The 15,604-nt window shown below is 36.8% G+C and overlaps 1 protein-coding gene across 2 annotated transcripts in view; it reads left to right on the top strand.

Moving 5' to 3' along the window:
* The window catches only part of KLHL2 (kelch like family member 2), a 54,173-nt gene extending 39,152 nt beyond the window's left edge, over positions 1–15,021 (top strand). For both annotated transcript variants that reach the window (XM_035325359.1, XM_035325360.1), the window contains 10 exons: positions 2,460–2,569; positions 3,624–3,740; positions 4,719–4,868; positions 5,542–5,659; positions 6,275–6,472; positions 7,232–7,333; positions 8,281–8,409; positions 12,722–12,862; positions 13,037–13,180; positions 13,902–15,021. In XM_035325359.1, the coding sequence (XP_035181250.1) occupies positions 2,460–2,569; positions 3,624–3,740; positions 4,719–4,868; positions 5,542–5,659; positions 6,275–6,472; positions 7,232–7,333; positions 8,281–8,409; positions 12,722–12,862; positions 13,037–13,180; positions 13,902–13,930 (1,238 nt within the window). In that variant the 3' untranslated portion in view covers positions 13,931–15,021. The remainder of the gene's footprint in view (positions 1–2,459; positions 2,570–3,623; positions 3,741–4,718; positions 4,869–5,541; positions 5,660–6,274; positions 6,473–7,231; positions 7,334–8,280; positions 8,410–12,721; positions 12,863–13,036; positions 13,181–13,901) is intronic.
* Positions 15,022–15,604: the final 583 nt, after the last annotated feature.

Raw genomic sequence — 15,604 nt, forward strand, 5'->3', positions numbered from 1 at the left:
GACAAATAAAAACCATAGCTAGTTTGAGATTTTGCAGGGGTTAGATGCATGAAATGTTCAGTCATGTCACGAGTTTCGTGATGCTTGATGGTATTATCTCACCTTATCTAATCTTTCAGAATTTTAGCAATAAGATGGGATAATACAATCCTAATCCAGAAGGTAAAAACATACCCCTGATACTGTTTTTCTCTCAGAATTATTAGAAAAGAAAATATATATTAAGTTTTTTTTGACTCCTAGTACCAAATCATATTATTTCAAAGTAAGATGCTGATATCCTTCTTGTTAAAGGGAAGTAGAAAGGTTTGAATTTCATAAGCATTATTTTTATGTATGTGTGTATAAAAAAAAAAAGCCTCTTGTCTTCAGTGCTTGAACAGTGTTAGATAAATTGCTGTTGGCAGATTTAATTGGTGTTTCTGAGTTTCCTTATTCTTGTTTTGTTTCTTAATATTTTGAATAATCCATTTAGCTGTAATTTCAATTGGCTTCTGCCAAGAGGTTATCTATCAGTCTGTTAAGATGGTCTCCTTGGCAACAAGAAATCTGGTTCTTAAGAGGCAAATGATTTCAACTTACACTCCTACTTCTTTTTTTTTTCTTTTTTTTTTTTGATGGCTAAAATTTATATAGCAGTCTGCCCTCCTATTCCTTCCCCCCTGCCTTTTTTTTTTTCCTTTCATTCAGCTGAGAATTTGTTTCCAGGTATTGCTTTAAAACCTGAGCATGTAGCTATTGACTGAGTAGTTTGTTTTAGCTTCTGCTTTTTTTACTCATCTCTTAGCTCTTGGCCATATGCCTTATTTCATGCTTTAAGCACGGAGGCTGGCATCCATTAAAACAGTCCCTTAGTTTTTGTTCAAGTACTTTTTGTTTGTTTGTTTGTATTTATATATTTTCTCCTACAGTTCTCTTCCTAGCATGAAGACAGAATTCAGTTTTCAAAGTAATACAACAAATGTAGATTCTCAACTTTCCCTCTTTTTGTTAGGGACTGGATCTCTTCCTGTTCTTTAGAGCATGTCATAAATCTAAATCCCCTTTTAAAATACAAGGCTTTTGTATATATAAAGCTATCCACGCATTTCAAGTTTATGAACCATTTCTTGTTGGATATGATGCAGTGTTGGATTGGCTTTCTCAAGGGAAGATGAATAAAGCTTCTGAGATTTGGATGTGTTTTGCTTCCCCTTTTTGCTTGCCTCTTAACTCAGCTTCTGAGTTCAGTCAGATATGCTGTTTTGTGGGACCGTCACTTAAAATTTGGAGTTTATGATAAAGCTTAATTTATGCAAATTACAGTTTTCAATTTCTATATGGAATGTGCAAATAGTAAAATTCAGCAGATATTTATTTCAGCAAGTGTATCTCTCAAAATTCTACTTCAGCTCAATGAATTGCAAATTTGTCATCTGAAAAACAAGAGAGTTGGACATAAAGATTGGTAAGGGGTAGAAAAATAATGGAAGTGGTATGAAACTTGATAGTACTTGTCCTCATTGTTTCTCTCTCATAGCTTGAAATGTAGAAAGTACTACCTGTCTGTCATAATAAGAGAATGCTGCAGAACTGGAGGGACATGTGGGGATTATGCCTATGAATGGAAAAGCTGATGGGATAAAACAAAAGGCGAGGACTATCTAATTAAAATAGAGATGATGGATAAAAGGAATAACAAATGATTTTGAGTAGACATGTTCTGGCTTTTCCTGTCATTGTGTTCAGCAGCAGAACGTGGTGATGTTCACTGAAGACTGATTAGTGGAAAACTGTGTGTTAAGTTTAGATGTGTTTTAGGGTTTTTGTTCAATGAGACCGTGAAATTATTACTACAGGAAGATATTAAAGTGAAGAATTTAACAAGATCTGGGGGGACTGGTTTGCATTTCACGGAAACTCACTGTTTAGTGAAGTGTAGGTAAGGTAAAATATCATCACTCTGACTACCAGTCTCTAATTTTTCATGATTATAGTGAGATTATTAATGAGAGGAAGCCTTAGCATATTTACTTCTTATATGTGTTCTTGGACTTTTGTCTGAAGCAATTTATGTTGCCTGTTTGAAGGAACAGGATGCTGAACTAGATAGAGGACAGGAGTTGCCATGCTGAATTAGATTTATCTTTTTATGCTCACTAGTCCTTACTGAAGTTCAAAGAAGCTGTTGTACCCTGAAAAATTTGACTTCTTGATCTGGAAGCATCCTGGAAGTACCTTCACAGAATCCAAGAATGGCTGAAGTTGGCAGGGACCTTTGTGTTTATATTTAAATGTAAATGCTGTGTTCGAGACCAAGCTTTAACCTATATAAAATGTATTAAGGTATTGCATCTAAATGTGACAAAATAGCACGCATATTGAATTGTTTTCCTCTTTTTCCTCTACTGCTGTAATGTTCATTCTTGTATACACGTAGTGCTGTATGTTAAGAGTACTTTTCTTTTTCCTCCGAACAGAACAGCACTTTTCTGATGTCGTACTTAGTGAAGAATACCTCAATCTCGGAGTAGAGCAGGTGTGCAGTTTGATATCTAGCGACAAACTTACAATTGCCTCAGAAGAGAAGGTAAGACCACCTGTTCCACGGTATTCCTTTTATCCTTTTGTATAAGAGAGTGAGCTTGTTCTAACTTCTCCTGTAGACTTGTTTGGATGCATTCTTTGTTTCCTTGGTGAAATTAAGCATGTATTGTGCTTGTTTAAAGGATTTATTTCCCCAAAGTGTTGTCAGTTTGATGCTGAAAACTAATCTCCACTCTTAAAAATCCTAAAACTGTATTAAATCACATAATCCTCTGTTACTTGAAAAAACTGAACCTCAGTTGAATGGAAGTTCCCTCTCAGCTTCAGCAGAACAGAGAACATGTGATGTAAGTCACAGGTTTAACCAACTTATCCCTTGGTAAACCATTAATAAACCAGAAATAGTAGTTTGAAGAACAAGTATATGCTCTCTACTAACTTCAATGTAAGCAGTCCCACAAAGGAATTAAAAATGGGCACTTGCATATATGGGGCTGTTTAGATTAACTGAACAATATGTGTTGCAAAGGAGATGGCAAGGTAGCTTGGTATAGCCAAACCTAAGTCTGAATATAGCTTGGCTCGCCTTTAGCTAGGTCTCATCATTTCATTTGTGAAACTGATCTTCAGTGAGGTCAGCAGATGTCCTTGAACCTCTGATGATTTTGCCGTGTAGATGCATTTGTTCTGAGCTTTTGAATCCAGATGTTATCAGTTCAAAATACATTGTCTTCCTTTGTCCAAGGAGCATGTAGTTGTACCAACTCTGCTCAAATGAGCCTAAACTGTATTCAAAAGCATGTTTGGATACTGATTTGATGGCTAGATAGTGTTAGATAGATTGGATTTACAGTATTAATGTATTATGTGCATTTTGTCAACTACCCTTGAAACACTAGTAGAGACGTGGTGTAGAAAGATGCCTAATGCATCTTAAGAACTTTTTATTGGATAAATATGCAAATAATGAGAGTTATAACTGCTGGGGGGTTTTCTTACATTCGGAATTGTAGTAAAGTAAAAGCTATTTTTGGACACACAGTGGTACTTTCATAGTCATGAATCTGTAAGTCAAACATTTGTTTGTTTTCTGGAAGGTATTTGAAGCTGTGATAGCATGGGTAAACCATGACAAAGATGTAAGGCAGGAGCTAATGGCACGCCTGATGGAGCATGTTCGGCTGCCTTTGCTTTCCCGGGAATATTTAGTTCAGGTAAGCAAAAAGGAATAGGGATTCTTGAGCATGTGAACGTTTCTGTTTATTTTTTAAAATGCCAGGTGAATATTTTTAAATTTAAACAGTGTAATGTATCGTGTTACTGATGGTGAAAATAAACAAGAAACCACCACTATTCGTGTGTGCACGTGCACTGTTACAGTCAAATAGGGGATTGCCGAACAGGGGAGGCCACATGTATGTAATTTGTTTGTTCGGGTGACTCCTTGTCATGGCACACTAGTAATTTGAATGATCTAATTTGCTGAGGTCAAGTTATATTTCATTTGTAATATGATCATAGGATAGAATCAAGGTTGGAAAAGACCTTCAGGATCATCTGGTCCAACCATGATGTTTGATACAACACTTAAATTTCAGAATTGTATCTATTAAGTTGATTAGGACTTAAATGACAATGTAAACATTTCTTTACCTGGTTCAGATATAATAGTTGTTATTTATTTTTATTTTTAAAGTTCTGTGACATCATTTTGACTATTTTGGTGTTAGATCAAATATTTAAGATTAAAAAAAAAATCAGCTCGCCATTAACATTGAATGGTTGGCAGGTGTTTAGTTTTAGAAATCTATCTTTGTGATATGAATTTCTTCCATGTTGTTTTTCTTGTTGTTGTGGAGTGGTCTGTTCAAATTTCCCCTCCAGCCCCACCTGCAAGTGTTCTGTACGGTCTTGTATTTGAAAAGTCAAGAAACGTGTCTGATTGTGAGCAGTCTCACTGTTGTCTGTTTCTTCCACGTACTAATTAAGAGAGTCTACACCTCCTGATTTCTTGTCAGTGACTATATATTGTCATCACATAAATTTATGTCTAAATGTGGTTAAATTACATTATAAAATTTCAGTGATATGCATATTTTCCTGTGATAAAGGCTTTATTACACTTCAGATTGTGATTTGTGTTTTACTTCCTTAACATGCTCAGACCTTGTTAAACTTCTATTAACAAACAGAGAGTTGAAGAGGAAATATTGGTTAAGAACAGCAGTGCTTGTAAAGATTACCTCATTGAAGCTATGAAGTATCACTTGCTGCCAACTGAGCAACGAGCATTGATGAAAAGCACTCGAACAAAATTGAGAACGCCTGCTAGCCTTCCAAAAGTAAGACACATATTTTTTCCAATGTCCTTATTTCTTTAAACTCTACTTTAACAGATTTGATGACAGCATTAACATCACTTATTCCAGTAAAAATTTCCGTATCGGAATTATGTGTCACAAAAACATTAAAAAAAAAATGCACAGATGCTTCTGAGCTGTGGCATTTTATTTTATTTTTAGCTAAGTATGATATTTTCTTCATTTTAGAAGAAAACAAAACAAATGTCTTCTTTCCAATGATCAAGAAGTTTTGTCGTAGTGTTATGGCAACTCTAATAATGGACTAGGAGACTTCATTTAGCACATTTACTTCAAAGGAACCAAAGAAGGCTGTTTTGTGATGGATTTTCACATTTCCTTTGAATATCATAGATAGTGAATTCTCCTATCTGCAGTCATACCAGGATGTGAAGATATAGCAGCATCTGCTTCATTCATGGGAGGTCTGCCTGGATTCTACTTGCTTCCTGCTTTTCTACCCCAAATATTTCCTCTAGACACAATAATTCCAAATTGCTTGCATTTTTTTTTTTTTTTAAAAAAAAAGTTGCCTACTTTACAAGACTCAACCTGCTTATTTGGGAGAAACATCCTTTATTTTAAAAAACTTTTTTGATCTTTCAGGTGCTCTCATACATATGGAAATAATTAACAAATATTATCTCCCTTTCAGTTGATGATGGTAGTTGGAGGACAGGCACCAAAGGCGATTCGCAGTGTTGAATGCTATGATTTTAAAGAAGAACGCTGGCATCAGGTGGCCGAGTTGCCTTCCAGAAGATGTAGAGCAGGTAAGTAATGCTTCAGAATTAAGGCGTCAATATAAACATCCTGTGTTCCTTGGAACAGTAATTAGGATACTTACCTGAGAAGGGCGAAGCCTTGATTTCAGTGGTTGTCCTTCAAATTCGAATGACAGATTTGCTACTCCGGATCTATACAGGTTTGTTTACTTAATCTTAATTTGTGTTTTGTTTTGTAATCTGTAGAATAAACTGCTTCTTCACCTGCCATAGATGCAGGGGATAAATACTAAAATATTAATGTGTTATAATAACGAGCAATTTTATTATTAAAATACCTTATTATTAAATTAGATGAAGAACGTGAAGAAGTGACCATCTGATACTAAAAATGTGAAAATCTTGAAATAGCTGAGATACCTAATTAAGAAGAAATTCTTCAAGCATGATTTTCAGGAGTATGTGGCATTAGTAACAAAAAAAAACACATCAGAACTTCTAGTACTTATTCTGAGGGGAGTGTGGCTTTATGACACTGTCAAAACCCTGTGTAGTGACTACTGTAAATTATGTCAAGTATCTGCATGTTTAAGATAGTATGGAAAAAAATAACTGACAGAGAAAAAAAAATGCTCAACTTTCCTCTCCATTTTCCTTCTCTAGGAATGGTGTACATGGGAGGCATGGTTTATGCTGTTGGTGGTTTCAATGGTTCTTTGAGAGTTCGCACAGTAGATTCATATGATCCGGTGAAGGACCAGTGGACAAGTGTTGCTAATATGCAAGACAGGAGAAGCACCCTGGGAGCAGCCGTATTAAATGGACTTCTTTATGCTGTGGGAGGATTTGATGGGAGTACAGGTAATTTGGCCTTTATACACTGCCTATTACTTTTCATTACTCCTAACATAATTGTATCGAATTTGAATGACTCTTAGCAGTGAGAAAACCAAGCACGAGGGTAGCCCAGCACCTTGTAGTGTGGAAAATGCTTTAGTTGTCATATCCTTCCACTCAGTACTGAACAGTAGGCTGTTCTCTCCAATCTAAGACTTTAGGCATCATGACTGGTGAATCTTTGAGAAGTTCCCTTTCAGTAGACCAAGTTCTGACCTCAAGGAACACGTGAGCAGAAAAATCTTCTGGTCTTTTTTGTCCTCTTTGCATATGAAGTATAATTCTGCATTTTCGTGTAGTGTGAATAGGATTATGAACAGTGTTCTTTGAACTGTGGGAAGATGTTGTACATACACAGGTCATTCTCTTCACAGATGCATTAAACCTTTTGTGCGGAGGTGACCCTTTTCCTTAATAACTATTATTGATGAGCATGTGCATGTATGAGAGCACATTGTGACTTAGTTAAAAATCTAAAAAAAACGGAGGAAGAATTTTTTCAGAGTACCCCAAATCTTTTACTTTATTTGCCCATTTTCAGACACCAGGAATATGATGACTGTATTTGACTATCTAAGGGATACCTGTTACGCCTTTTGCATAGTAATTAACAGTTCTTAAATCTAAATAATTTTAATTTACAGATATGATGAATTTTCTGGAAGGTAGACAGTACGTTGCATCTAGATTTGTGGAGCAAATAATGTTATATTGTTTTCATAGGTTTATCATCAGTCGAAGTTTACAACTTAAAGACTAATGAGTGGTTTCATGTAGCTCCAATGAACACAAGAAGAAGTAGTGTTGGAGTAGGTGTTGTTGGAGGTAAGTTGACAAATTACATTAAAAGGAGGAAGAGAAATGCAATCCTTTACCTTATTATCTTTCCCCATTTTAGAAAATGTACTTCAGATTTAGGTTTCTACTCAAACTTGACATTCAATGGTAGGAGAAATATATAATCATTCTACTTTGTTTTGTCAAGCTTTTAGCATAGGTGCTTTACCTTTTTCCAGAGCTTGAACTGTGCATCAGGTGTGTCAGAGGCCAACTGACAAAAAGTGTGCTAACCATGCATGCATGTAAGCAAAGCTAGAGAGCCTGATAGTTAAGTAGCACAGCACTGTTGTCAGTTACGTTATCTGTGGCTGACTTTGCGGGTTACATGCTAGAACAATGTCAAGGACAGTGCCAGGAAAACTGCTGACTTTCAAGGGCAACTTGGTGGTGAATAGCTTGGATGTCGCTTGCACAATGCAGGCATGGGCTGGCTAATAGCTCCTGAATTGTTTTTAGGCTTTTATTTATTTATTTATTTATTTATTTATTTATTTATTAACTGCATAGGAACCACTGCTGTTTCTCATCTGAAAATGCAAACTGTACAGGTGATATTCATAGGAAATTTTTGGATGTTTCTAGGAAGCCTATCGGTGAACTTCCAATGTTGGACATACTTGAATTAGTTTGCCTTTGGACAATTCCTAAATCATAAACAGAATGAAGTACCTTTGTATTTCAGCTAGGCAATTCAAAATCTTTTGATTCACGTAGCTTTTGCAAGGTACAGGCTGCCTCTTGCCTCCTAAAAATGACAAGAACCGTAGAGTGCTATCCTAAACAACTGACAAAAATACAATCTCACTGTAACTGATTGGTGACAGGTACTGAGTAGTAGCTAATTCAGAGAACAATGATTTCCCCTTGGCATGTGTGACAGTACAGTCTGTGTGCATTAGAAATTTGCAGATTTCTGTTGGTTACCCTTCTAGGTAAACTGTATGCTGTTGGGGGCTACGATGGGGCATCACGTCAGTGCCTTAGTTCAGTCGAATGCTATGATGCCAATACAAATGAGTGGAGCTATGTTGCAGAAATGAGCACTAGACGGAGTGGAGCAGGTGGGTGAACAACACACAGTGATCATAGTAAAAGTGAAACAGATTTGTGGTTTTAAAATTTATCTAAAAATGTAAAAGGTAAGCTGAAGTCTGAGGCTTAATGGAATGTGCTAGCCTTCAGTGGCTGATAATATTTTAGGTGATAAAAACAAAACTTCCTACAGAGTAAGATTTAGTTTGCTGATAGTAGCTATCTTTCCTTGCTTTTCCATACTTTCAATATTCCTTTTCTTCCCATACTTTCTGATGTTGTTAACATGTAAATGAATATGCATGGATTGTAACAAACAATGTAGTATCTGCTAAATACTGAATTATCAAAATCCAGATGTTCAGGATGAGAAAATGTCGTGTCTTCAAAGATGTATCTTTGCCAGTATAGGTTTGATTTTTCTGGTAGCGTTTTCAGGTGGACTTTACATGTGAATTGTGACTAGATTTCCAGCTCCTTGGAGGACTTGTTTTGCATTCTGATTCACTGCAGGAAATTTTGTCCTTGTACATTCTTAAGTTTGTATTACTGGTTTCATCTTATTACTTCTGCTTATGTACCCTTTGTTTCATCTTCAGTAATTCTTCTCATCACCTGATGTTTACATCCTTTGGATATATATAGGCTACTACATGTTATCCTTCCTTATCGTTTAGCCAAGGTATATCCGTTTATTTCTTTTATAATCTTAAAAATCCCTTCTTTATTTTTATATATTTTTCCCCTCTTGGCATTCTGAGTATGGATATTTCTCTTCATCAAAAGTGCCTGTGGTATTCTGCTCTTGTTTAATGAAATGTTATTTCCAGAGCTCCAAATCGACGTTAGCGTTTTTATTATCTATTATGGATTCAAGTCTCATTTACTATTCACTGTCCTCTATTTGTCTTTTGGTATTTCAGGTTTTTTCAGCTTGCTGAATTTATTTCTCTAGATGGATTCCCACGAACTTTTTCAAGTCATGTTGCGTGGTATTATTTTTCTACATTTATTTTTTTTCAATTGCTTAGATTACTTTTTTTGCCAAATACTCAGTGGTGCTTTTTAGCAACACCTTTCAAATATCACCGGATTGTGTTAACGTGCTTCAAAATTGGAAGAGATGTTGCTACAAATAAAACCGGAGGGACTTCCAGTATACTCTGTACATGACTGATAGCTATCCCAGCTTTACATTATTATAATGCCTCCCATTATTCTTTATTTATCAACTCTGAATAGCTTTTAATCTGCACAATAATGCTTAAAGTTGGTACAAATTATTTCAGCAGGTTTTATGTGAAAGTATTAACATCATTACTAAAATGAAAATATTTAGTTGGTGATATTTCAGTTAACACCCTTACAAAATCAGCAAGTTGATAGGTCTCTCAGTGCTGAAAATTAACATTCTGATTGTTTTTAAACTAAAAACATCCCATTAGTAAAGGAAGCATGATATGGTGCATCTTGATAAAAACATGGTGGTCTTGTGAAACTTCTAGTTCAGTTTGTGTGTCTTGTTAATAAATGCTGGATTAAAAAACAGCCAGAGTTGCAGTAAGGCAGTTGTCTAATATTGGCAAGTTTTGAGGAAAATGTTTACATAAAACGGGCAAATTACTTGAATCATCATAAAGACAAATAGTGTTGGTTGGTTCTGACAAAAGTTCATTTTTGCAATCTGCCAGCAACCGTTTTCTCTCTCTTAAAAAAAAAAGGGGTTCTGTACTAGAAATTTATTATTATTATTATTTTATTTTTTTAATGCTAATTGTACAAGCCTAAAATGAAATGTAGTGCCTTAGATACAATAACTACAGGGATCTTTCTGCGGCTTTCCCCCATTTACTTGCCCTACAGTTCAGGACCTTGGTTGTTTACTCAGGTCTGCTGCTGTTTAAAGAAGAAATGGAGAGGAAAAAGGTAAATCTAGTCAGTTATTTCAGATTCATATAATTGCGGAAAAGAATCAATATTCAGAGTGCCGCTCTGTTAAATACATGGAACATTTTATTTGCACTTCTGGGGGAGGAGGGGGTGGTAATGTGAAAATCATGACTGTTGATTGAGCTTGGCTGTAGCAGCCAGATATCTCAAAACACTAGGACGGTTTCACCTGGCAGCAGTCCTGGTGTTGGACTAGTAGGTACCAACTAAAGATAATTTTGTTTCCTGCATTAAATCTATGGATCTCTGGTCATCTCCAGGAACTGAGGCCCATCTCTTCTGTTCCTACTGCTTCATCTTTCAAAAGCAACCCTCAGTTACTCTTCCTTAGTACCAATTGCATCTCAGTTGATCAGTGTGGGGACAGATCTGTTTCTAGGAACACGTTGGGATGAGGAACCTTAGATCCAGATATAGGCCATCTGGGAGGGATGAGACAGCTAAGGCAGGGCCCTAAAAACGGGCAGGAAAGAAAAGGAACAAAGGGGAACTCAGACAGCAACAAGAAGGTACAGACGGGAGGAACAAGTAAGGTAGGACTTGGAACCTGGGTGTAGGATTGAGGGAGAATGAAGAAATCAAGAAATGAAGAATGTTACTAAAAATAAGGGTCTGCCAAATAAAACATGGCAATGTAGCAGAAGGAAAACTATATACACTGAATAGAAAGGTCAGTCATTGTACAGGGAAAAAAAAAAAACAACAAACATACAAAACTCCCCAAAAAAGGTGGGGAGGAAAAATAACAATGAAGCATGTTCTTTTACTTATCTACTTGATCTATATCACATCACACATTTAAACTAAAAATCATAGCTCTCTATCTCTGTAATGTTTAATGCTACAAAAGATGAATGTTGTATTATCCTGTCGAATAAAGTGAGATCAGAGTGGGAGAAAGAAAAGCTGTCAAACTGTTCTGTGACATGATAGCTAGAAATAATAGCAATCACAGAGGAATTAAATTAACTGGGATGGATACAGGGAAATATCACTAGTGAATGTCACTGATGAAGCTTTAGATAGCGTGATTTATAGTTCAGTGTCATATTAAGAAACTGTTTTTCAGATTTGTAGTACCAATTAACTCTTCCATGTTTACTTCCCCTTTTCTTCTAATTTTTGAAACCGTTCCTTTTAGTAAGAAAATATAATTATTTCATCAGGAGTCATTTCTCTTCCCATATAGGAATGGCCCGTAAACACAATCTACGTGTTATATTTTCAGACATGTTTCAGCTGGCTTTTAAGGTCTCAGAACTTTTTTTTCCTTTTTTTTTTTTTTTTTTTTAACCCTGCATTTTTTTTCTCAGAAAGTCTTAACTGATTTTTCTTTTTTTTTAAATTCATATTTTCTGTTTCCTTTCCTTTTAAGTAGAGATCTTAAACTGTGCCCTTTCCATGGGGCCCTTTCGGAGCTAATTAACAAATCTGTATCTCATGCTTTGAGTTTCATAATCTTACATATGGACACGTACTCCTCAATGCACTTTCATAATAGTGATGTTTAATTGTCTTTGTGGTCCATCACTCACAAGTTCTAATGCCAAAATATTGCACTTCTGAAGCCTGTTACGCTTGGGTTATAATAGTGCATTTTATAAAGTGAGGAATAAATAAACAGGCCTTCCTTTTTGTTTCCCCTGTTGCCATCTTGTCCGTATGTGCTGCCTAACTAGCAAGTAGATCTAGACTAGCCTTATTTCTTCCTTCATCCCAATCTTATAGATTGGTTAAAATACAAACAAACAAACAATAAAAAAAGAACCCTTTTGTTGTAAAGTAAAGGGGACCCAAAATATACTTTTGAATGTTTTGAAGCTTGGTTCAAGGAAGTTTGGTGTTTTCCAGATCTGGAGGAGGAAGGTGCTCACTGTAAATTGTTCATGTATGTTTCATATAGGTTTATAAGGTGTTCCAACACTTCAGCGGAAACTTTCCTACCGTTTAATGTCTATGCATTCATTTTTTATCCTCCATAGTGCATAGCTTTTACTTTCTAAAAATTCACTTCTGCTTTATCATATTGTCAAATTGCTATATGCTGCCCGAGCACTCTGTGTCATTTTCTGTCATTTCTCATTGGTCCTAAATTTCAACAGTCCTCATCTTTCTGCAAATCTATTTTTTTGTCCAAAATCTTCTAAATGTTGTGTTGCAGAAGAGCTCTGGTCATTGTATGCTGCAACTGTATTGGCCATGCAGGACGTTTTTATCAGCATCTTGCTTTAGTAGCTGTCTTTTGCTTTAACATATCCTCACTCAAATGTCTTCTGAAATAGCCCCTAACATTGGATGAGGGATCTATGTTAGCGGATGTATTTGTTGTTACTTCTTGGTATCAGTCAAACCACACGCCAGTTAACTTTGAGTGTTTTTGTATATTCACAGGTGTCGGTGTGTTAAACAATTTATTGTATGCGGTAGGTGGTCATGATGGTCCTTTGGTAAGAAAAAGCGTGGAAGTGTTTGATCCTGTCACCAGTACGTGGAAGCAGGTTGCAGATATGAACATGTGCAGAAGGAATGCAGGTATGCACAACAACTATTTTAAAATACCAGTGGCATCATTTGGTGCAAATGGCACGTTCCTTTTCCTTTAAATGGATCTCTGCTGCTTTGATGATGTCACAGCATAGAAACATGTTTTAATGAAGGGAACAATCCAAATATTAATTTTCACAATCGATTTCCTGTCTTCTTTAGGTGTTTGTGCTGTAAATGGTCTCTTGTATGTAGTTGGAGGAGATGATGGTTCCTGTAATTTATCAACAGTGGAATATTATAATCCAACAACTGATAAATGGACAGTTGTGTCATCTTGTATGAGTACAGGAAGGAGCTATGCAGGTAATGTATATATATATTTTAAAAACGGGCTTCTTACAATATATTGAAGAGTAGCTGTGGTAAGATATTTGGCAAAACCAAACCAAGTACTGTCTAACATAAAACCTAAGATACTGGAATGGGTATGAAGAATCTGCTGGTTCATTTTGATGATGAATTCAAACAACTGTTCACTAACATGAAAAAGGTTATTCAAGCTGTATAAAAAAAAGAAAAAGGTTATTCAAGCTGTATTCAAGAGGGATTTAGTGTGTAGGTGATGAGTCAGAAAGAAGATTGTAGTGTCACCAGTTTTTTTTTTTTTATTTTTAAACAAGAGCTTTGCAACTGTGTCTCAATCTGCGGGGGTCCAATTCTGAAGTTCTTTGTGGGGATTTGCTATTTAGAAAATGAGGGTCGTTTCAGGAATCTTTTCCTTTAATAACTGCAGTCTCTCAAATGACTTATTTATGTAAAATATGTATTAACTGTAAGGGTAAGTAGAGTTGAGCAACGGCTGACTTTTTTTTTTTTTCAAATCATAGAAACTTGCAAAAATGCTGCACTGATTCAGACAACTTTCTTTCTTCAACTTCAGATAAATTAAAGAAAATATGAAAACTTGATGCAGATGTGGTGTTTTTCAATCCTACGCTAGTTGCAGTATATTATTGACTTTGATGCTATTTTTTTTCAGTGAAAATACTACCTAAAGATTTATGCCTTTTTTTCCTCACTCTAGGTGTTACAGTTATTGACAAACCATTATGATCAGTAAAGGGATTTTCAACTTGATTATGCACTAGAAGCAGTCTTCAACAAGTGTATTTGAAGTGACTGAGTATCTAAGCACTTCTCTACTTGTAGCTGCACCTTGAGTCACAGTGGAAGACGTGACTGTCTACAATTACAGATGACGGATGATGAAGATTACTCTAGGTAGAAGCAATGCGTAGGATTATTCTGCGGTTGAACAGGAGCTGACTGAATTTTTTGAAGTCTAGTGGACCATTTTTTTTTTTTTTTATTGCAAGGTCTTCAAACACAAAAGCCACTTTCATAAGGACTGACTTGTGTCAGTCATGACTGAGAAACAGATCGTCGGTGAAGAATGGTGTGTATTCTGGTGAAAGTAAATTTTTGTCTTATTTTTTCCAGAGACTAATAAATGTATTTAAAGAAATGAACCGTCAGTCTTCATAGTAGGTATCGAATCCCACCTCAGTAATTCAAGCTGGCATGGGGTAAACTTGTTTCCTTTTATAAGACTTTTGTTACATAATTAAAATACGTGCATATGTTTGTGTGAGCATAAGTTGCTTTCTATTGAAGTTCTTCAAAACCTGATTTTATTATTTAAAATTTGGCAGAGTACTTTGAATATGCCGGTACTATGTTGTAAAACAGAGTTGTATTTTTTGATATTTAACAATGCTTAACACTACTAATTCCCACTGAAGGAGATCAGAGATGGCATATCGATTCTTGAACAGGTGTAATTTCAAGATCTTTTTAATAAAAATGTTGTCTGTACTTACAATTTTTTTTCTGTTCAATTTTGGTCACATTTAAATGTAACTTCTTAACTTTTTATGCAAAAGGCAATTTGGCATGAAAATAACTGAAAATTTATAATGAATGTATCAAATTAAGTTGAAACTTGCATGGTACTAAGGTCTATTTATGCGTGTAACCTTAGCTTCTGTTACCTACTATCTGCATATACTGTTATGTGGCCACGCTCTTCAGAGCAGCTGACTTTGATTCGTTCCTGGATGGCCTCCTTTTAACATGACCAAAGTTATTGTCATATCCGAGATATTTTCTTCGAATAAAAATTTGTATTTTGTTTCCTAATGCCACCACTTTGCTTTAAGCTCTGTTTGTTGACACGAGCCTCACCACCACTCTGCTATCACCGAAGAGAGGTCGGGGGAGACCACCTCGGCGTGCGTCGATCGAGGGGAACTAGTGGTAAGGCCTCGGGCTTGGACGTGTGGTGCTGTTTGATGCTGAAAGCTCTGCTTTTTGCCACTTTTGGGACTGTGTGAGTTCCTGTGGTGGAGCTACGTGCGCACAGCCACCAGGCTGATGGCTGCGCCAGGTGAAGGCCACGAGTTCAGCGGCTGCTCGCCTACGCCCGGGGGTTGCGGCGGGGCCACCGCCCCTGCATCGCTCTGCGGGCCGTGGGGGAGGTCCCGAGCCCCGCCCGTGCCCCGCGGCCTCCCCGCAGCGGCACTGAGGCACCAGGGGCCCGGCGGCCTCCCCACAGCCGCCCCGGCCGCTGCCTCCCCCGGCGCCATGACACAAGGGGCGTGGCCTGCCCCGCCCCTCCCTCCTCTGCGAACCAGCGGGCCCCGTCTCCTCCCCATCACGTCGTTGACGTCACCCGCCGTCCCCCCCGCCTCATTGGCCGCGCCCCGCGGTCTCACTATCCTCACTCCA

This window comes from Oxyura jamaicensis, chromosome 4 (assembly GCF_011077185.1).
Source record: "Oxyura jamaicensis isolate SHBP4307 breed ruddy duck chromosome 4, BPBGC_Ojam_1.0, whole genome shotgun sequence".
Classification (NCBI taxonomy): Eukaryota; Metazoa; Chordata; class Aves; order Anseriformes; family Anatidae; genus Oxyura; species Oxyura jamaicensis.